Source organism: Bufo gargarizans, chromosome 10, assembly GCF_014858855.1.
Source record: "Bufo gargarizans isolate SCDJY-AF-19 chromosome 10, ASM1485885v1, whole genome shotgun sequence".
NCBI lineage: Eukaryota > Metazoa > Chordata > Amphibia > Anura > Bufonidae > Bufo > Bufo gargarizans.
In genome coordinates, this window is record NC_058089.1 from 112,114,727 (window position 1) to 112,138,750 (window position 24,024).

General features: G+C 43.5%; 1 protein-coding gene and 1 pseudogene across 5 annotated transcripts in view; both read right to left on the reverse strand.

The window, feature by feature from the left end:
* LOC122920664 (fatty acyl-CoA hydrolase precursor, medium chain-like) overlaps positions 1-24,024 on the reverse strand; it is an 85,591-nt gene that overhangs the window by 16,125 nt on the left and 45,442 nt on the right. For 3 of the 5 annotated variants that reach the window (XM_044270346.1, XM_044270345.1, XM_044270342.1), the window contains 3 exons: positions 20,988-21,121; positions 15,640-15,793; positions 10,491-10,604 (listed from right to left, as the gene is read on the reverse strand). In XM_044270346.1, coding sequence (XP_044126281.1) covers positions 10,491-10,604; positions 15,640-15,793; positions 20,988-21,118 — 399 coding nt within the window. In that variant the 5' untranslated portion in view covers positions 21,119-21,121. Of the gene's footprint in view, positions 1-10,490; positions 10,605-15,128; positions 15,210-15,639; positions 15,794-17,494; positions 17,632-20,987; positions 21,122-24,024 lie in introns of those variants that run through there. The other 2 variants (XM_044270347.1, XM_044270348.1) reach the window with 2 other exon arrangements.
* Positions 5,401-5,543, reverse strand: LOC122921155 (annotated as a pseudogene).

Below are 24,024 nucleotides of genomic sequence, written 5' to 3' on the forward strand. Positions count from 1 at the left end.
GAATGGCCTGGATAAGTAAAAGCGCTTTAAAGTTATCACCATATAAAGTGACACATGTCAGATTTGCAAAAAATTGCCTGGTCCTTAAGGTGAAAATGAGCCCGGTCCTCAAGGGGTTAATATTGATAGTTGTGGACCCTGGGCAACCCCACAGATTATCCCCCCACCCCCCTTGCACTTGTTTTGCTGATCCGCTACTTGCGGATTGCGCAGTCATGAGTTCAGTCACTTCGGTGTGCAATCCCATCCTGCGGCACGTGATTCCGTGAGACCCGCGACCTCCCGCGGCTGGTCTCGTGGCATCACGCGCTGCAGGACGGGATTGCGCACCGAAGTTACTGATCTCATGCTCACATGGCCTGCAAGTAGCAGATCAGCGGAACAAGTACAAGGAGGTGGGGGATGATCTGTGGGGTTGCTCAGGTCCAATAGAAATACAGAATGTGTCGGCAGATAAGAACCATTTGGCCCATCTAGTCTGCCCAATATACTGAATACTATGGATAGCCCCTGGCCCTATCTTATATGAAGGATGGCCTTATGCCTATCCCATGCATGCTTAAACTCCACTGTATTTGCAGCTACCACTTCTGCAGGAAGGCTATTCCATGCATCCACTACTCTCTCCGTAAAGTAATACTTCCTGATATTTTTTTTTTTTTTATAAATATTTTTTATTATATGTTTCTTACATTATACAAAACATTGTATCAGCCTTAAGATTTCAGTATATATATCAGTGGCATGCCCAGGGGGGGATGGGGGCGGTGCGCCCCGGGTGCCGGCTCTGACGGGGTGCCATCAGACCCAGAAGCAATGAGCGCTTCCATCAATACAGATGTAAGCGCTCATTGCTGAAGCGCTGACACCCGTGACCCAGTCCCAGACCCAGGAGCGCATAGTTCCCTGCCCCGCCGCCGATCACAGCCATAGGCTCCAGGCCTACTGGCCTGAAACCTATGCGGTAGTGAAATCCCGACACGTGATGACGTCATCGCGCGCGCCTGTGCTGGGACTCAGCAGCACAGTTTCTTTTATGTGCCAACTTTGGGGGACATGAGGACGTGTGGGGGCAAACTTATTTTATAATGTGGCAACTTTGGGGGACATGAGGGGGGTGCACACAGTAGGACGTGGGGGGAATATGATGGGATACTGTGTGGCACAGTGGGGGGGAAATTTATTATGGGAGGGATGGCAATGTGGGGGACACTACTGTGTGGGGGCAGCGTGGGGGACACTACTGTGTGGGGGACACTACTGTGTGGGGGACACTACTGTGTGGGGGGCAGCGTGGGGGACACTACTGTGTGGGGGACACTACTGTGTGGGGGGCAGCGTGGGGGACACTACTGTGTGGGGGGCAGTGTGGGGGAAAGTATGCTTTTAAAGACAGTAAAAAAAAACTTATGGTATACCCATTCTCTCTAAAACCTTAAAAAGATAAAAATGGGAAACTATCGAAAGCTTTTTCAAAGTCGATTGATAAAATAGCTAATTTGTTAATCCTTGATTTTGAATCTTCTATGCAGTCTTTAATTAAATTAAGGCCTCTTTCACACTACAGTATGTTGCATTCAGTGTTTTGCGTTCCGTTTTTCACGGATCCGTTGTTCCGTTTTTTGCTTCCGTTGTGGTTCCGTTTCCGTTCCGTTGTTCCGTTCCGTTTTTCCGTATGGCAAATACAGTATACAGTAATTTCATATTAAAAATTGGGCTGGGCATAACATTTTCAATTGATGGTTCCGCAAAAAACGGAACGGATACGGAAGACATACGGATGCATTTCCGTATGTGTTCCGTTTTTTTTGCGGCCCCATTGACTTGAATGGAGCCACGGACTGTGATTCTCGGCCAAATATAGGACATGTTCTATCTTTTCAACGGAACGGAAAAACGGAAATACGGAAACGGAATGCATACGGAACACATTCCGTTTTTTTGCGGAACCATTGAAATGAATGGTTCCGTTTACGGACCGTATACGGAACGCAAAAAACGGACCGTATACGGAACGCAAAATACTGTAGTGTGAAAGAGGCCTAAGGTTGTCCCAAATACTCCTTCCTGGAATTCCACATACCTGGTTTGAGTGAATTATTTTGTCAATTACGGCTTTCAATCTGTTCGCACATATTTTTGCCATCATTTTATAATCAGTATTCAAAAGAGTTATTGATCTCCATTAAATCTTTTTTATCGCCTTTTTTATATAACAGGGAGTCCTCACCTTTTTTCCAGGATTTGGGTAAAACCTTAGAGTAAAAAACTTCACTAAAAAGACTATAAAAATCATCTTTTAAAAGGCTATAAAACTTCACATAAAACTCACTGGGTATACCATCTGGCCCAGGTACCTTACCTGCTTTAAAACTTTTAACTGTCTCAAGGATTTCCTGCTCCGACAAATTTTGTAATCAAACCTGTTTTGGAGCAGGATCTAGAAAGGAGGTGATCGCTTTCAATGAGTCTTTCATAAAATTCTGATCCACAGGTTTCACACTGAATAGGGAAGCATAAAAACCATTAACTTTATTTAAAATACTTTGCACGTTTACATCGCCTTCAATATTCTCTATTACATTTTTTGTGTGTGTTTTTAAAAATAAGTATCTCGAACAAGTTTCATTTTCCTCCACAAACTGCACCCTAGAACGGAAAATAATCTCTTTGCCCTTCCGTTCTAAACATTGCGCACTTTCCTTTTTTAAATCATCTATTTCTTTATCAACATTAATGTCACAGTCTCTAAACTTATATAAAGTTTGCAGATGAGTATTTAAAATTTTAAAAGGGCTCTTTTTTCTTTAGATTTATTTTTACTTATTTTAATAAAAAAGTCTTTAATTTTTTTCTTCATGTTCTCCCACCATAAACTGATGGGAGTATTAAAATCTTTTTTCCGTCTGCATTCTTTATAAAATTCGCTAAAATCAGTTAAAACCTGTGGATCATCCAATAGGGAAAAGTTCATTTTCCAGGATTTTTTTCCATAAAACTTATTAAGATCATGCTTTATACTAAAATATAAAAGCCTATGATCTGATAAAACATTAGTTAAAACTTCACACTTAAAAGGCAGTAACTGTGCATTACAAAAAATAAAATCAATCCTTGATTTACAGTTCACATTACTCCAGGTAACGCCGGCCTCCTCCGGGCTATCCTTATTACATTCTTTATACACGTCTAACAAATTGAAATCATTCACAATCTTTTTCAACAGCCCGGAGGTTTTGTCATAATTCCTACTTACAGAACTTGACAGCCGGCGTTCCCCTCTTATTACACAGTTAAAATCACCTGCAATTATTAAAGGATCAGTTGTGTTGATAAAAAGTGCTAAAATTTCCGACATTCTTGCTCTCTCATTTTTATCAGGTGATCCATAAAAATTTAAAAACTGCCATTTAATACTGTCTATACAAGCTTTAACTAATAAAATACGACCTGGTAAAATTTCATTAATAACAGCAATTAAAACGTTTCCCTTAAAAAGTATGGCGACCCTACCTGATCTGGACTCATTTGATCCAGACCAGATGGATGGCCCGTGCTGCCAATCTTCTTTGTATTTCTTATAGGAGGTAGCATGTGGGATGCCGCATTACTGTAGGAAAAAAACTGATGATGTAAAAAGGGATAAATAATTAAAAAGTGCAATCCTTTTAATCCTCTGTTAGCTTTGAGTTCTGTATCCATAAAAAAACAAAAAAAAAAAAGGAAAAAAAAATACTGAAATTAGTTACCAGCGGGACCAGAAAACTAGTTTGCACTCACATCCCCACCTTATGACGACACTGTAAGCAGAGAATCTGCAGGAGAGGAACTGCACTCGCTCAGATAGGTTCCAGCAGCCGCACACTGGTAAACCGTCAGGCAAGCCTCTGACAGTCTCGGCTGGGCCTCCAATTTCTGACCGTTTAGGTCCTCTTCATCAGATGGATCCCCAGCGGGCTCAGACATTCCCCCCTCGTCCTGAGATGACTCAGGCCCTCCAACAGGGGGAGGCTGCGCGCAAGGCAGCGAATCAGAGGCCTCTAGGGTGCCCATGTCCTCCCTCTCTGCCTGACCAGGCAGGGAGGAGATTTCAGGGGGGGCTACGTCCGCCAGCCAGGCCGGACGTCTCCTTCTGCTCCTCCCTACCCAGGTCTCTTACCGAGCGCCTCCTTCTGCCACGCTTTCGGGGACCCTCCTGCTCTTGCTCACTTTCGCAAGAATCAGTGTCGATTTCTGGAGACCCAGCCTGTGGAGCATGACCGATTGCCCCCTCCTGCCCTTCCATCAGGGGAAACTCGGGCATCTCGCCTCCCTGCTTCCTGTCATGCTTCCTTTTAGCCAGTCTCTGAGCCTGAGACTTGTTTTTTTTTCTTTTTACCCTGCGTCTGCTAGGCACCTTCCTCAGCCCCTTCCGCTCGACCGTCATGGGCTTCGGCTTCTTGTTCGCCGGAGCATCGTGCGCCTGGTCCTCTCCATCGGGGTGGGTTGATCCCGCTGGTTTTCCCTGGGGCGCCTTGGATTGCTTTTTGTCCTTCATCTTTTTTCCTCTTGTCCTCACAGGAAAACACCGGTCACGTTCTTGGCAAAAGCTACATTTCTTCCCTTGCTAGCAATCTTTGCTTTCGTGTTCCTCACTTCCACAGTTTTTGCATTTTACACCACATTTAGTTTGTTCGTGACCATATTGCCCACATGACCTACAGAAATTTGGCATCCCTGCAAAGAAGAGGTCGCCATTGACTTGACCAATTTTAAAACGTGCTGGTGGTGTCTTAAAACCAGGCTGACTGCTGTTATCTTTAATGCAGGTGACTAAAAATCTCCATTTAGACATCCAGATGTTACACCCCTTCATAATCTTCCCCTTACATTGTACATCCTTAAAGTAAACAGACAAAAAGGCTTGCACTTCTTCTGTACTTACGTAATGGGAATAAGTCTTAATCACCACAAGTTTTTTCTCTTTAAAAGAATGTTCAACGATTCGGAACCCCCGAAGCCTGGGATCCTCCTTCACTTCCTCAGCCTTTTTCAAGACATCACTGAAAGTTCCATCACCCATGAACGTAATATCGTAAATGCCACGCTTGGGGTAATCCTGAATCACCAAAATGTCATGCCTACCGACATGAAGCAACTCGCCCAGCACGATTTCCACCAGGTACCTCAGTATCTCCTTCTTCTTGTCCAGGTGGACTCCTCTAGTGAGAACCGCTCTCACTGAGTTTTTGAGGCGAGCATATTCCGGCACGTAGCCGGGATCGTAGCCCATAATTGCTTTGCTCGCTCGCCAAAATGCTCGCAACCAACGCAGCACCTTCTGGATCTGGATATACCCACCAGAAGGCTAAGGGGGATCGCAACTCGTTATTTAGGGGACTAATCCCTCTCCCCAATAGCAGCAGGTGGGTGAAGCCCGGGCAATAAACCCGGGCGATCCCACCAGGCCGAGGAGAGAGGTACCCCCAAATACCTTCTGACTAGACCAAGCGATGAAATAAAATCACATACACTTGATCTTAGCCAAAAGGCCGAGAAGCGATAACCTGAAAAGGGTTCGCCGTACAGGCCGATGGTCCCCAATGCAGAACACTTCTGAAGGCGATAGCCTACAGGCCCCAGCCCCAGACACAGTTCGGGAGGCTTCTTGCTCTCACAAACCAGGGAAAACGTGCGTCCTACGCTCAGAAATCACCAGCATGCTCCTCTTCGTGTTCGCCACCTGCATAGCTCTGCCTATCTGTTGCACGCCCACTTTTGGCCACGCCTTTTCTTGAATGAAGAAGTAGTGAAAAAAAAATAATAATATTAAACCCCATGGCGATTTTACTGTGTTTGTGGCATCTGAGCGCTGTTTGAATATATATTGAGCGCTCAGATCCAAGCCATCTGGGGATATGTTAAATGTCTATGTTTACTGTAATGGTTGTGACATTGTATATTTGAATAGTGATTTCTGTCCTATTGTCCCCATGTGTGTATTGGCGATTTCCCTTTGTCCTGAGAGATAATTGAATTACTCCTCGGTTGTCTCCAGGACAGAAATCATTGTGTAAAACTGTGTATTCTCCTGCCTGTGATGATTACATTAACCCATTGTGTAAGGTAATTGTATCACAGGCAGAGGGGAGGATTTTGTGTGGGAGTGTCTGAGTGTATTGTACGTGGTTACTGGTTGTCTTACAAAACCCTGTGGGTGGTACTAATGTGTAACAATGTTATATAAGAACAATAAACACACAGCTCTGGCTGTCCACTGCTTGACCCTCAACACAGAGCCTCGTCTTGTTCTTGGGGGGGATTCACTGTATGCTGTTAGAGACTGATTGCTAGGAGTGTAAGCTGCTTGGGTGCGTATCCTATTCGTCTGCTAGCAGCTATTCGTGAGGTTCCATTCGGGAGTTTGGAGCATTCCCTTGTATGCCGTTACAGTTATTATGTCACCTTGCTTCCATATCTAGCCCAGTTTATAGACTCCATGTTTCCACCACACTGACTGCTCAATTAACATCAGATCGGTAAGATGGATATTGCCCCAAAGTATGGTGTCCACGTGGAGTCTCACCTGGTTCCACAGTTTCTTTACCTGATTCCAAACCGTGTCCATCAGCTCAAAGAGTGATAGCTTGTTACTACTCAAGATTCCAGCTTCAATTAATTGAAATATATTACATTTCTCTAGTCTTTTATTTATACCTGCAACCATAAACTTATATATTTGCGTATTACTCCACATTATCATGTTTTTTATTTGGCCGGAAATAAAATAAAGTTCTACATCTCGAACTGATAATCCGCCCTCCCTCTCATGACTACACAATATTTGTGCTTTTATCCTTGGTTTTTTCCCTCGCCAGATCAAGTCCATTAAGATACTAGGGACAGTATCAAAAGACTTACTAAAGTCCAGATAAGCGATGTCTACTGCACCTCCGCCTTCTATTATTTTAGTCATTCAATCAAAAAAATCAATAAGATTTGTTTGACATGATCTCCCTGAAGTAAATCTATGCTGTTTTATTATCTTTCAATCGATGGGATTTTAGATGTTCCACAATCCTCTCCTTAAGTATGGTTTCCATTAATTTCCCCACTATTGATGTCAGGCTTACTGGTCTATAGTTGGCCGATTCCCCCCTACTACCTTTCTTGTGAATGGGCACAACATTTGCCAATTTCCAAACTTCTGGGACGACATTTGCCGCTGAGCTCTTTTAATAGCTTTGGGTGTATCCCATCAGGCCCCTGTGACTTATTTGTATTAATTTTAGACAGCTGACTTAGAACCTCTTCCTCTGTAAAGACACATGTATCAAAAGAATCATTAGTCTTCATTCCTAACTGAGGTCCTTTTCCTTCATTTTCTTTTGTAAAAACTGAACAGAAGTATTCATTGAGGCAGTCAGCTAGTTCTTTATCTTCTTCCATATACCTTCCTTCTTTTGTTTTTAATTTAGTAATTCCTTGTTTTAGTTTCCTTTTTTCATTTATGTATCTGAAGAATGTCTTATCGCCTTTTTTCACTGACTGAGCCAATTTATTTTCTGCCTGTGCTTTAGAAGCTCTTATTACTTGTTTGGCCTCTCTCTGCCTAATCTTATAAATTTGCCTGTCATCCTCGTTTTTTTTATTTTTATAATTACTAAATGCTATGTTTTTTTTGCTTTTACTGACAAGCCTAATGCAATTTTCTGTTGCCTTCAATAGTGCCACTTTTAAGTAGTCCCATTTCTCCTGGACTCCATTGAAACTGTTCCAATCTGATAGGGACTCGTATACCACTAATCTAATTTTAGAAAAGTCAGTTTTTCTAAAATCTAAAACTTTTGTTTTTGTGTGGTGTGACTCAGTCACTGTACTTATAGTAAACGACACTGACTGGTGATCACTAGATCCCAAGCTTTCCTCTACAGTAATATCAGATACTAAATTCCCATTTGTGAATACTAAATCTAAAATGGCCTCCTTCCGTGTTGGCTCCTCAACCACTTGCTGTAGAGATAATCCCAGTAGGGAATTTAGAATATCTGTACTCCTGGCAGAACTAGCTATTTTGGTTTTCCAGTTTACATCAAGAAGATTAAAGTCTCCCATAATGATAACTTCCCCCTTCAATGTCATTTTAGCTATTTCCTCAACTAGTAGATCCTCTAATTCTTTGACTTGGCTAGGTGGTCTATATATCACACCTACACGAGTTACCAAGCTGCAAGGTAACCCAAACTGACTCTAAATTGGTCTCGCTAACTTGTATCAAATTAGATTTCATGCTATCTTTCACATACAGGGCCACCCCTCCCCCTTCTTGCCTTCTCTGTCTTTCCTGTATAGAGAGAACCCTGGTATTGTTATATCCCAGTCATTACTCCCATTGAACCACGTCTCAGTAACAGCCACTAGATCTATATTCTCAGATGCCATTATAGCCTCAAGTTCACTGATCTTATTCCCTAAACTGCGAGCATTTGTAGACAAGAATCTGAGCTTGCCATTTCTTAACCTTTGTGGTACTGACATCTTCTGGCATTGTACCGGGGGGCAGTCGGACTGCTTTATTATCACTCTTTTGCCCCCCTTTCCTAGTTTAAATGCTCCTTAGCAAATACTTGGAACTGTTCACTGAAGACATTCGTTCCCTTGAGAAAAAGATGCAAACCATCTTTCTTGTACAGTTCTTTTCCATTCCAACGAGAGCTAACATGAGACACAAAGCCAAACCCTTGGTTCAGACACCATTCATCAAGCCATATATTGAATTCCTTAATGCACATCTTCCTGTCATGCTGAAGGTTATGCACAGGCAAAACTGCAGAGAATGAAACAGTTGATGCAACCTCCCGTATATCATTTCCAAGTGTGTGAAAAGCTTCCTTTACCTTTGAAACCTCATTGCAAGGCAGATCATTTGTCCCAAGATGGACAATAACATACACTTCCCTTTCCTGCTTTGCTTGTCTAACAATATTAAGGATCCGTCGTCTATCCCTGCTAGCGGTAGCACCAGGGAGACATCTCACAACACCATTTTCCTCAAACTTCACACCTCTTATGATGTAATCGCCCACCAACAGCTGCTTACTATCTGTCCTCACCTTCTCCTTTTTGTCTTTGGCTGAAGTCTTGCATACTTTAGGCATGGGAAATGATTGTTTCTCACCCACTGTGCTTGAGCCATCCTCCATGTTGTTCTTGCACTCTGAAAGTGCTGCAAATGAATTATAGAGAGCCACAGACTGTGGGACATGTCTTCTATCAACAACTCTCAGTCTACCACAACCTGCAGTAACCCATCTTCCATTTCTAGGGGGCCTCTGTGGCAGTGGCATTGCAACGTTCTCAGCCTGAGTTTGTTTAACGGTTAATTTACAAATCTCAGATTTCAAAAATGCGATTTCCTGCTGCATTATGGAAAGCTGTCTACAGATCAGACAGCATCCAATCCTCTGAAGAGTGGAACCTGAAATAAAAGCACAACAATTTCTGCACAGAACCAGGTCTGCCATTTTATAGAGGGGAAAGATTATAAACTAACAAATCTTACTTGTTTAGATTGTATCCACCTCTAGATTACCTCTTGAGTATCTCCTGAATATCTCCAATGCACTTATAAAAATATTAAAGGGCCCTGGAATAGCCAAATAAAAAATAAAAAATGCTACCAGCAAAACATTCGGGGCACTGGACAAAACATTCGAGGCTCAAGCCTCGAATGTTTTGACCTAACGACTTCCCCGGCTGTGGGGAAGCTTTTCTTCAGCAGGGACAGGGAAGCTGTTCAGAGTTGATGGGAAGATGGATGGAGCTAAATACAGGGCAACCCTGGAGGAAAACCTGGTAGATGCTGCAAAAGACTTGAGACTGGGGCGGAGGTTCACCTTCTAGCAGGAAAATGACTCTAACCATCCAGCCAGAGCTATAATGGAATGGATTAGATAAACACATTATGTGTTAGAATGATCCAGTCACAGTCCAGACCTAAATCCCACTGAGAATCTGGGGCAAGACTTGAAAATTGCTGTTCACAGACGCTCTCCATCCAATCTGACTGAGCGCAAGCTATTTGGCAAAGAAGAATGGGCAAAAATGTCAGCCTCTAGAAGTGCAAAGCTGGTAGAGACATACCCCAAAAGTCTACAAAGTATTGACTCACGGGGGCTGAATACCCCCCTTTCTGAAAACCATTTATCATTTTCTTTTCACACATACTTGTTACTATGTGTTGGTCTATCACGTAAAATCCCAATAAAATACATTTAAGTTTGTGGATGTAACATGAAAAAAGGTGGAAAAATGTGATGGATATGAATACTTTTTCAAGGCACTGTATCTTATATTACTTCTAATAAAGCATAAAATGTAGCGTTTCACTCCAACAGATTATATTAAAAAGTGAAAGGTTTTATTCCCCCATACAAGTATACGACCTTTTGGCTCATCCCCATGGAGACATCTTCAAGCCCTAGTGTTCCTTCTAGATAGGCTGTACTTACCTCCTGATAGGGGACGAGCTCTTCAGGGCTGCTGACTATAAAGCCTGGTGAGATTACTGTTCCACTCTCTGCGATGGCGCGGTGGAACAGACCTTTGGCTAAGGGAGAGAGCATCTAGAGGAAAAAACAATTCAGATTATTCTCATAATAAACCCTTGGATCGGGCACATTCATTATTTGTATATGTTGATAGTCTCAATGATTGAGCATTGTCCTGTATTCTGCTTATGGCACAGACAGAACAATCTGACCACTTCCGATCAAAGAAAAAACATGAGGAATTGTCCTCTGAGCAGAAAGTCTTTTTCCTTTTCATGTTCGGCAGAGTATTTAACCCACAAGAAGCAATGAAAAGGTTAACACATGTCCCTACCAATGCTATATAAGAGGACGGTAACTGCTGATAGAGCTAATGTCCGTGTTTTCTGCCTTAAAGAGGTTATCCAAGAAAAGATATTTAAAACTTATCCTCGGGATAGGTCATTAATATCATATCGGCGGAGGTGCGACACCCGGGATGCCCGCCAGTCAGCTGTTAGAAGAAGCCTTGAGCGCTGCAGGCCAGTGGCATCAATGACAGTGACGCACCACCAAGCCTGCTCCCTAAAGCAGCCAATCGGCGGGGATTCCGGGAGGATAAGTCAACATGATAATGATAAGCTATCCTGAGGATAAGTCATCATTATCTATTCCAGGACAACCCCTTTAAGCTCCCGTCTGTTACCTGATGTCAGATGGATGATGTGACTACTAGGATCATCCCCATACAGCGCAAGTGATTGCTGCATGTAAGTGCAGCTCTCGCCTCCTCTGACACGCAGGCAATTATTGGGAATAAACGGTTCCCAATATTTGACTGCTCAGTAGAGATGGCCCAAACTATTCGCCGGCGAACAGTCCCCGGCGAATATCGCATGTTCGCGTTTGCCGCGGCGGGTGAACATATGCGATGTTCGGTCCGCCTCCTATACATCATCATTGAGTAAACTTTGACCCTGTACCTCACAGTCAGCAGACACATTCCAGCCAATCAGCAGCAGACCCTCCCTCCCAGACCCTCCCACCGCCTATCAAAAAGCAAGGACAGCATCCATCTTAGATTAATTCTGAAGCTGCAGTGTCACAAAGTTGTAATCGCAATGCGATTAATACAGGTTATATTAACCGCATTGCGATTACAACTTAGAGCTGGGTTCCTAATGGTTATATTGATAGAATATAACGAAGATTGAGAATATAGTGCTATATTCGTTGTCAATTCTAGCAATACAACCATTAGGAACTCAGATCTAAGTTGTAACCACAATGCGAATAATGCAGGTTATATTAATCGCATTGCAAATTCAACTTAGAGCTAAGTTCCTAATGGTTGTATTGCTAGAATTGACGAATATAACGAATATAGCACTATATTCTCAATCTTCATTATATTCTAGCAATACAACCATTAGGAACCCAGCAGCTCTAAGTTGAAATCGCAATGCGATTTATAGAACTTGAATTAATCGCATTGCGATTTCAGCTTTCTCAAATCCGACAGTACATTCTAGCATGGAGCCGTTCCCATGGTGATGGTCCCCATGAGCATGGAAGTCGGCAGAAGCTCTAAGTTGAAATCGCAATGCGATTAATGCAGGTTATATTAATCGCATTGCGATTTTAACTTGCCACACCTGCGTCAACTACGTAATTTTCCATGGGAGTTTTGCCATGGATCCCCCTCCGGCATGCCACAGTCCAGGTGTTAGTCCCCTTGAATCAACTTTTCCATCACTATTGTGGCCACAAAGAGTCCCTGTGGGTTTTAAAATTCGCCTTCCTATTGAAGTCTATTGTGGTTCGCCCGGTTCGCAAGTTCGCAAACATTTGAGGAAATTCGCATTCACTGTTCGCAAACGGAAAATTTAATGTTCGCGACATCACTACTGCGTGTAAATAAGCTTTTACGCTTGAGAGAAAGTAAATTTCAAGTCAGTAAATCTCATTCTTCCTCACCATCCGTGGCAACACCCAGGAACTTAAACGCCATGTACACCTTTGGCGGTAATTTTTTTTTCAAATTTGTTGCATTGTAATCATTTTGAGCTAAAAATGAAAGGGGTTATCCAACCCGTATAATGACCCCCCTAATTTCCATGCACCTCACATAGGTTATACTTATCCCGCATCGCTCCTGCTCCCCGCACGACCTCCGCATCTCCCCGTAGTACGGATCAAAATATCCGGCGCCGAGGGGGATTTGGGGCAGCCAATTGCAGGCTGCGATGGGGACGAGCCTACCTAGCATCGCGACGGGGGCTCGTCCCCATCGCGACGGGGAGATGCGGAGGCCGTGCGGGGAGCAGGAGCGATGCGGGTGTCGGGGAGCGAGGTAAGTATTTATGAGGTGCCCAGGCATTAAGGGGGTCATTATAGGAGTTGGATAACCCCTTTAATTTTTTAATTTGTCTTTATTAAAAATGTTGAGCTCCTTTCTCTGTGCAGCCTTTATGTTCTGTAGTAGCAGGTTCTACATTTTTACTTTGTACCATCATTGTATTCACAGGAAACACCTGTTATAAAACGTAGCCTTTAATATAAATCACATATAAAATAATAAACTCCCACAAACAAAAAATAACACAGAAAAAGAACAAAAAGTATCACAATGACGGTACATCAAGGATACGTACTGTAATGCTCAGTGGCACTAGACAGGGTATATGTTATTAGTCTGTGCCTATACCTATAGGTGGCCCTATACTCAAAGGCCCTGCCTATAAACGGAATGGCCGCCCTGATAAGAGCGATCTCGTGTTCTGGAACCTTCTGATAGTCCCTAGGCTGACCCTATGATGTTGGTGAGTCCCTAAGTGATGGCCTAATCTAAGTACACAGAAAAAATAATAAAATTTACAGTATAGAGAGCAATGTACCACTACACCGTGGATGCCAAATCTGTAAGTGGACAATTGCTCAAGATGTCTTTCGTCATAAGCGGTATAAGCGTCATAATACTTTGTAATTATCTATCTAAATATTTATATATATATATATATATATATAGATACGAAAAATGGCGGCACTGACCCTGTGTAGAGAAAATTGGGTGCACGTTCCAAGGGAATAGACTTCTTACCCCAAGTTAATATATCCAGAAAAAGGACGGCACTCCGGTCTTGTAAAAGTAGAAAAGTTCTTTATTCAACCATGCGGTGCAACGTTTCGGCTCCACTGAGCCTTTCTCAAGCCTTGAGAAAGGCTCATTGGAGCCGAAACGTTGCACCGCATGGTTGAATAAAGAACTTTTCTACTTTTACAAGACCGGAGTGCCGTCCTTTTTCTGGATATATATATATATATATATATATATATATATATCATCTCATGAAGATATCAATGTATATTATTTACACATCAAGATGCCAGACACATTTGTAGATGCAGATGTGTTCTCAAGATATACAAGTTTGGCGCCAAAGATTGCCTCCTGTATTGGAGGCAACATATACCCTGTCTAGTGCCACTGAGCATTACAGTACGTATCCTTGATGTACCATCATGGTGATACTTTTTGTTCTTTTTCTGTGTTATTTTTTGTTTGTGGGAGTTTGTTATTTTTTATGTGATTTATATTAAAGGCTACGTTTTATAACAGGTGTTTCCTGTGAATACAATAATTATACATATACCACCTGTGGTTATTACTCCCTCTGACGGGATATTGTCTTAGCTGTGATTTTACTTTGTACCATCAGGCAGCTCATTTGATGGCTCTTTATCTCTGAATGTGGCTTAAATGCGGTAAGTGTTTATGACCTTTTATTAATTTAGAGATAAGGTTTATTAGATAGATGACCTGCACATTTTAATTTAATTTAGCTTTAAGAAGCTGAAGTATCAGGGAACTGATTGTCTGTGCTGATGGGAGAATATCCCTTTGTAATGCCTAGTCTGTATATGTCTTCACAGAAGCCTAAGAAGCTTCCTACTGCCTACTATGGTTGTTTGTACCAACAGAACCATTCCTTCTGGGCAGAAGCTGTTTAGGCCTAATGCCCGCGATGGTATCCATTTTGCAATCCTCACATCACAGATCTGCAAAATACGGATACCACCCGTGTGCATGCTGTAACTACTTTGTAGAAATGGCAATTCTTGTCTGCAAAACAAAAAAAGAAAAGGACGTGTTCTATAATTTGTGGAACGGCCACACTGATGCAGGAGACATCCGTGTGCTGCCCGTATTTTTCTACAGACTCATATCCCCTTCTAAAAGTCCTATTTTTCTTGGCTATCCTCAAAGTTGTCATTGGTGGAGGCTTGGCTTATACAAATACAGCAAGCCCTGGAGCAGAGGATGGGAGTGGTAGTGGCCTTGATGAAGTGTCCTGTCACTATGTACTCCCTCAGGCCGTTGCTCCCTCGGGATCAATCCAGTGAAAATGTAGTGTTGAAGAGTGAGGCCAGACGTAAGTAGAACAGTCTGTTTTACTACGTGCAGTGTAACTTCAGGTACATTCAATAGCAGCAACTTCCAAGTGTAATTTTCTGGTGTCAGTAAGGAATGTGGAGGCAGGTTGGATGAAGATTTAGCAGTTGTGTTGTACTGGCCCAGTAGTATCCAGGGTGATTGTGGTTTTAGCCGTGGTCCCTCACCTCACAGCGGTGTCTTTAAATGCTGGTCTCAGCTGGTGACTGTGCTGTCTGACTTCTCAAGGCTTCATTTAAAGTAATCCTTTTTAGGAGCAGGTGCTCAGACATGCGCTTCCTCTCCGCACCAAGGCAGCTCTGGACCTCCGCCCCTGGCAGGAAGCAGGACCAGCCCACTCCTACCAAGAGGAAAGCAGGCTGGTTTTTCATGTTTCCTGGCAACCATTTACTTACTGGAACATATGGCCAAACATACAATAATATATCAATATATAACCAGGTCTGGGGTACTGCACAGTGATGGTGTGGATTGGGGTTAACCTTTTATTCGTCACTTATGTATTGTCTTTCCTTTGGCAAGAGTTGAATAAATGCCGTGGGTGAGACCTCAGACTCAAGGAAAAAGAAGATTTCAGGTGAGTAAATAAATTCTTATGAAGTCAGACACAGTCTGAGGGATAATAGATGCTCAATATAGATAACTAGATAAACACAACACACACTAGAGAGAACTTACAATAGCGGTGACGCACATCGCACCGGCAGATTCACCAAATATAGTGACGGACTTGGGGTCACCACCAAAATCTGCAATGTTTTCCTGTACCCAATGGAGGGCAGCAACTTGGTCCATTAACGCATAATTACCCGGCAATTGCTTATCTCCAGTACTGAAGTAAAAAAAAAAAAAAGTACATTGTATACAAGTCTGAAGCCGACAACCATTGGAAACCATTACAGAAAACAAAACAAATAACTAGACCTCAAACGTACTCATCCTGCACTGATCCTGAGTTATAGGCTGCATTATACTCCAGAGTAGTGATGAGCGGCAGGTGCTATATTCGAATTCGCAATATTTCACAAATATTTGGGTGAATATTCGTCATATATTCGTTAATTCGAGATTATTTTCATGATCACAAAAAATCGGCAATGTAATATTCGTGTAATGCGCCAGAATTACAGGCGTGGGTCACTATAGCTACATTTTTCAAGCTGCTAGAAATTTCCTGAGACTGGAGAAAATAATTGGCACGGCAGAACATAAAAAATGGCATTATATGCAGTTAGAGTGCTCCAATATATTCGCGATTGCGCTAATCGGCACTAATGATGCGAATATTTGGGCGCAATACGTGAAACTTCAAATTTTAGCAGGTCTGCATGTATGGACAGCAGAACCTATCACACCACCTAACACCCTGCACTGCAACAGCTCCACTATATCAGGATATAACCTGCACTGACTATCTGTATTATATATATATAAGATAACTATCCAATGTGGTGTGGAAAGCACAGCGCACAGCAATGTCACTGCTCTCTCTCTCAGAACTGCAAAGAAACAGCAGAAAATGGGGAGGTTCCTATACAGTAAGGGGCCGGCAACTTTCCTATTGGTTGCTAGGGATGTCTCTAAGCTCAGACAACGACATTGCAGCCTTCGCATTGGCCCTTAAGCAAGAAGGGAGGTTACGGATGGAAAAAAAAATCTAGAATATTCGAAATTACGAATATATATCACTACATTCTAAATATAGAATATGCCGATATTCGCGATTCGAATATTCACGCCCAACACTACTCCAGAGCTGCACTCACTATTCTGCTGATACAGTCACTGTGTACATACATTACTTATACTGAACTGATCCTGAGTTACAGCCTGTATTATACTCCAGAGCTGCACTCACTATTCTGCTGGTGCAGTCACGGTGTACATACATTACTTATCCTGTACTGATCCTGAGTTACAGCCTGTATTATACTCCAGAGCTGCACTCACTATTCTGCTGGTGCAGTCACTGTGTACATACATTACTTATCCTGTACTGATCCTGAGTTACATCCTGTATTATACCCCAGAGCTGCACTCACTATTCTGCTGGTGCAGTCACTGTGTACATACATTACTTATCCTGTACTGATCCTGAGTTACAGCCTGTATTATACTCCAGAGCTGCACTCACTATTCTGCTGGTGCAGTCACTGTGTACATACATTACTTATCCTGTACTGATCCTGAGTTACATCCTGTATTATACCCCAGAGCTGCACTCACTATTCTGCTGGTGCAGTCACTGTGTACATACATTACTTATCCTGTACTGATCCTGAGTTACAGCCTGTATTATACTCCAGAGCTGCACTCACTATTCTGCTGGTGCAGTCACGGTGTACATACATTACTTATCCTGTACTGATCCTGAGTTACAGCCTGTATTATACTCCAGAGCTGCACTCACTATTCTGCTGGTGCAGTCACTGTGTACATACATTACTTATCCTATACTGATCCTCAGTTACATCCTGTATTATACTCCAGAGCTGCACTCACTATTCTGCTGGTGCAGTCACGGTGTACATACATTACTTATCCTGTACTGTTGCTAAACGTTGCTGTGTTAGGTGAAATAAAATAAGAGAAGATTTAGAACTATCCTTTGACGTTTGCGGGGACCAAGAGGCCAGGATCCGACGCTACAGGCACCGCCACAGACTGGACCAGTGAGTAGTGCTGTCTTATTGCTATATACGTGAACAGATAAATAAAAAAGATATGGCTCTGGGAAGGCAGGGAGCGCAAAACTGAAAAAAAAAACAAAAAAAAACTACTCAGGGGGTGAAAGGGTTAATAAAGACTAATTGAAAAATATATATATATTTTTAGCCCAACATGCAGGGGCATAGCGTGGGGGGAAGGGGGGCAGTTGCCCCGGGCGCCAAATTGCAGGGGGCGCCCGGCAGCAGGCATTTTTTAAAGGAGGGAAGCAGGCATTTCCATTCTGCCTCATAGGCTTCAGGACAGGTCTAGAATGTATTGGCTTCTTAGAGGGAATGATGTCATAAGATCATGTGACCGCTTCCTCCCGCCCCTTACAGACTGAGCTAGTTGCAGGAAAAGGGCTGTAAGGAGAAGCAGAGCAGCGTCCAGAGCAGGGAGAGCGCAGGCCCTTACAGCATGCTGTGCTCAGTGATTTCTGGTGAGGGGTTTGTAGTGGAGTATATGAGGGGTGTGAGAGCTGCTACAAGCTTTTATAAAGTCACCCACAGTTACGTTGCTCACCATACAGTACATCCCCTTACATTAGGTATTTTAAAGGGAGTCTGTCATCAAAGTTTCACCTTTTTAACCCTTCCCATAGCTTTCTAGCAGCCTTACAGTTAATAAAAACGTTACCTTTATGATCAATCCTGGACTTATAAAACCGGCAAAAAACAACTTAGTAGTATATACAAGTGCCCAGGGGCGGCGTTACCCTCGTGGGTGCCCAGCTAACTCAGCCTTATTGTCGCTTGCCCCGCCCATCCTTTCCCTCTGACCGCCCATCTACTTACTTCTTGTTTCGCCGAGATCCCGCACCTGCGCACTAAGTCCGTCGGCCGGCGCATGCGCACTGCGATGCCCATTTCTTGTACGGCATCACAGTAATTAATGTGCATGCGCCGGCTAACGGCGCGAGGCTGGCGCATGTGCATTAATTACTGTGATGCCGTACAAGAAATGGGCATCGCAGTGCGCAGGTGCGGGATCTCGGCGAAACAAGAAGTAAGTAGATGGGCGGTCAGAGGGAAAGACTGGGCGGGGGGAAGCGACAATAAGGCTGAGTTAGCTGGGCACCTACGAGGGTAACGCCGCCCCTGGGCACTAGCGAGCCCTCATTTGCATGTACTACTAAGGCTACTTTCACACTTGCGTTTGATCGGATCCGTTCTGAACGGATCCGATCATATTAATGCAGACGGAGGCTCCGTTCAGTACGGATCCGTCTGCATTAATAACTTAGAAAAATTTCTAAGTGCGAAAGTAGCCTGAGCGGATCCATTCAGACTTTCAATGTAAAGTCAATAGGGGACGGATCCGCTTGAAGATTGAGCCATATGGTGTCATCTTCAAGCGGATCCGTTCCCATTGACTTACATTGAAAGTCTGGACGGATCCGCACGGCCAGGCGGACAGCTGAACGCTGCAAGCAGCGTTCAGCTGTCCGCCTGGCCGTGCGGAGGCGAGCGGAGCGGAGGCTGAACGCCGTCAGACTGATGCAGTCTGAGCGGATCCACATCCATTCAGACTGCATCAGGGCTGGACGGAAGCGTTCTGCTCCGCTCGTGAGCTCCTTCAAACGGAGCTCACGAGCGGAAAGCAGAACGCTAGTGTGAAAGTAGCCTAAGTTGTTTTTTGCCGGTTTTATAAGTCCAGCATTGATCATAAAGGTAATGTTTTTATTAATTGTAAGGCTGCTAGAAAGCTATGGGAAGGGTTAAAAAGGTGAAACTTTGATGACAGACTCCCTATAACTCCATAAGGTGGTTTTGCCTCGTCTGTGCGCTCTCCACACTGTGGGTTTTGTCTCCTCTGTGCCCCCTCCACACAGTGGTAAAGATGAGCGAATTTCAGATTTTGAAATTCGTTTGGTGGTAGAAGCAGAATTGCATTATGGATTCCGTTACTACGGACCATAACGCAATTCTATGACGTAGAATGCATAACGGAATGCCTTTAGAGGCATTCCGTTATTCCTTCCGTCATAATAGAAGTCTATGGGCTGCATAACGGATCCGCCCCGTTTCCGTTATGCATTCTACGTCATGGAATTGTGTTATGGTCCGTGGTAACGGAATCTATAATGCAATTCTGCTTCTACCACCAAACGAAGCACAAACAAATTTTATAACATGAAATTCGCTAATCCCTACACAGTTGTTCTGCCTCCTCTGTGCCCCCTCCACACGGATTAGAATATATAATGGCCGCCTCTGTATTATTAGTATATATAATAGCCCAGTCTGTATTATTATAATATATAATAGCCCCCTATGTAATATTAGTATATATGAGTGGGCCTCAACTCTGGTCCTCCTATCTGTCTGGCTCTACCACAGTATTGGGGGGCAGCGGGATAACAGTGTTGAGGTACAAGGAGGGGAGGATGATAGTAAAGTGAGAAATCTAAAAATGCTTTCTGTGAAACTCTGTAGAGACGCAGCTGAAAGAAGGTGTCATGGCGGTCTTATCTCCGAATAAAGATGTTGAGGAAAGTCTACATCACAGGAGATGTCACTGGATGGATGAGGTATGTGGTGCTGTATTATACTGTATATTTTGTAGTGATGTATGTAATGTCCAAACACATCTTTGTTTCACGGTAGGGTTGGGGGGTGGATTGAGAGTTACCACCATGTTATCTGTGGTGTTATATAGGACCGCTACATGATCTGTAAAAGGGGCGTGTCCACAGGTTGGGAGGGGGGGGGGCGCAATACATGGCTCACCCCGGGTGCTGGCAACCCACGCTACGCCACTGCCAACATGAGAAAAATGCAATAATAAAAAAATTGCCCTAAAAGTGTCCATAACCTTCAAAGCCTAAAACTTTATTGGTGTGACTTGTGCTCTGAGCCTAGCTCCATTACAGAATACGTACGGTTGGGTTATTGTGTGCTTGCTTGCGAGTGGGGCGCTGTTGTGGTTTCTATTGGCCCCCCCCAAAAAAAAATTATTTGCATTGGATAGATGGTGGCAGTGTGTTTGGGAGGCCTGGACTATGCTGAGGTGTGACTTATGCTCAGTTTGCCGCCTGAGTGGAAGCCGAGGGGACAAGGCAGTGGTGTACGTGACATCCCCCCTTCCCCTTCTCCACTGCATTATAACATCTAAGATAAAGGGTTAAGGTTAATGTCTGTTCACTGTTTTCAATTACAATCAGCAGAATTGTGAATGCTGCTCTGGAGTTTAATACAGATAGATACTTAGCAATGATATTTATTTACTGAATATTTAGTGTAAATTTGCCTTATATGTAATTAGTACAATGATGGAGAATGGTGAAGATACATTATGTAGCAGTGCTAGATCTTTACCTGAACAATCCTAGCATCCCCAGCCTGTAATTTGTGGCCACAACCACTACCTTCTCATAGGCGCAAAGTACAGAACCATCATATGTACTGGCCGTCCCCAACACCATCGCACCACCGTGTATAAAGAACATGACCTAGGGAAAAAGGGGAACAGATTAACATTTATTAGAAATCCATTCATCTTAAAGGGACACTACATAGGGGACATGGTAATATCGGATCATTCTCCTCTCCTAATGGATATCAGGGAAGTGTATAAGGGGGGTAGTGAGTATATATGGAGGTTCCCTAATTATTTGATAAAGGATGACGAGTTTGTAAAACTCTTGAAAGGGTGGTGGATGGAATTTGTTGATGACAATAGGCAGCATGTGAATGATCCGATATTATTCTGGGAAACGGCCAAAGTTGTCCTGAGGGGTAGGTTGATGGCGTATGTCTCCTCTATTAAGAAAATAGCCAGGAATCAGTATGAAAAAGCTAGTACATGTTTAAGGGAAGCTTATAGTAACTTTCTCTTGGCCCAGACCCAGACTGCTAAAGAACACTGGATCTCGGCTAAGAGAGACTTTGATGAATGGGCGGAGAAAATAGAGATTTCAAAAAGATCTCAACTAGAGGCCCGTTTGCATAGATTTGGCAACAAATCTGGGAAGCTGCTAGCCTCTTTGGCTAAAGGTAGGCGCCCTCCGAATCACATCCAGGTGGTGAGGAGAGGAGATGGGACCAGGGAGCACAGACCGCAACAGATTAATAAGTTGTTTGAACGCTATATGGAGACATTCTACCAAAATGCTGGGGATAGGGTGGAGGAGGGGAGGGCTTTCTTAGAGCGTATCTCCTTGCCAACTCTGACAGTGGAACAGTTGGATACTTTGAACGCCCCATTGACAGCAGCGGAGGTTCAGGCAATTATAAAATCCTTTCCCTCTGGTAAAGCCCCAGGCCCGGATGGGTATACGGCAGACTTTTACAAAGCATTAGATGCTCAGGTGGTGCCATATTTGACGTCCCTTTATTCTTCTATAGTTGAGGGGACTATGTTGCCGCAGCGTATGAATACGGCTCACATAACGTTACTTCATAAAGCTGGGAAAGATCCAGAAAATTTGATGTCTCATAGGCCAATATCCCTAATTAACCATGACCTTAAAATCCTATCAAAATTGCTTGCCAACAGGTTGGCCGTTGTTCTTCCCTCTTTGATCTCCCCTGCGCAGGTGGGTTTTATTAAAGGTAGGGCGGCTGTCACCAATTTAAGGAAAGTGTTATTAGCCCTTTCTGTGGCCGGAAAGGTGGAATGCCAGGGACAGGACCCAGCCATTCTCACTTTAGATGCGGAAAAGGCTTTCGATAGCATTAACTGGAAATGGCTGGGTCTTGCTCTGGATTCGGCGGGCATTAAAGGGATGTTTCGTACGCTCTTAGATGGGTTATATTTGGGTCCAAGGGCAATGGTCTGCACATGGGTTTGTATATCCGATTCTTTTGTGTTACAAAGAGGAACTAGGCAGGGTTGCCCCCTGTCTCCTCTCTTGTTTGACTTGGCTATAGAGCCATTGTCTAGATGGCTGGACTCAGAAGATTTATTTGAGGGTTTAGGGGTGGGTAAGAAGCAGCTACGTACGGCTTTGTTTGCCGATGATATCTTGCTTTTCTTCTCTAACCCTAAAAGGGATATTGGGAGGATTATGGAGGCGCTAGAGGAGATCGGTCTCCTCTCTGGGTTGAAGATAAATAAATCAAAGAGTGAGATACTATTTTTAAAGGGCGGGGGGCAGAGGGTGATGGGAAATGACCTAGGGGGTATACCAATTGCCCGTTCTTACATAACTTACTTGGGGATTAAAGTGGGGACCACTCCTGAGTCTATATATAGACTTAATTATGACCCGTTAATAACTAAAATAGTTAAAGAACTACATAGATGGCATGATCTGCCGCTGTCGTTGCTAGTAATTTCTAAATTACTTTACCCTATGCAGACTATCCCCATTCTGTTAAAACATAAAGATGTCTCCAAAATTGTCAAAGCGTTGAAACTCTTTCTGTGGCATGGCAAGAGACCTAGGATACCAATGCGTTCCCTGGTGAAGGGAATCGAACAGGGAGGGATAGCATTTCCTGACGTTAGTAATTACAATCTGGCGTGCATGGCAAGGCATGTTTGTGACTGGATCAATGGCTCTAGTTTTTATTCAGCTTTACTGTTGGAAAAGGAATTCTGTGCTCCCTGGTCTCCGGTGGCGTTGCTGCATTCGAGGTTGCAGGTGATTCCTATATGGATTAAACAGTCTTTATTGTTTAAGGACACAATAGCTGCATGGAGGATTCTTAGGAAAAAGTACTGGTTGTCGTACAGAATCTCTAAGCATCTTCCATTATGGAACAATCCTGAATTCCCACAGGTTATTAGGAACAAATTGTTTGAGGAATGGAGGAGGAAAGGGATTTTGTGTGAGAAACATTTATTACATGACTTGGAGCCTAGGTGGCTGACTGGAGAAGAATTGATTGCAAAGTTCTCCTTGTCGTCATTTCAAACTATTCAGTGGTCTCAAGTAAAGGAGGCGGTGGTAAATCAGCTGGTGCTGGTGCAAAAGGAGGTGCGTAGAAATATCCTGGATAAGATCTTAGACTTAGGAGGTGGGAGGGTCTCGATTTCTACGATCTACGCGGATATGAGGAAAGAAGATGGGACTAGGGATAGGAATAAATGTTTTGAGAAATGGGCGGAGCAACTGGATGATGGTGACATTGAACCAAAGATAGTGATAGGGTGGGAATTAGTTAGGAGACATATAGTTAATGAGTCCTGGAGGGACACTCAGGTTCGGCTCATGTATAGAGCTATCTATGGTTTTAATATTCCCCCTCATCCAGCTAAACCAGACAGGATTACAAGTTGCCCGAAGTGTGGAATAGGGTTCTCCGATTTATTCCATGGAATCTGGACCTGTCCAAAGAGTAAAAGGTTGTGGGAGGAAGTGGGGAATTTGGTTCGGGGGATCTGGGGAAGGGAGTTTCCATTGTCCGC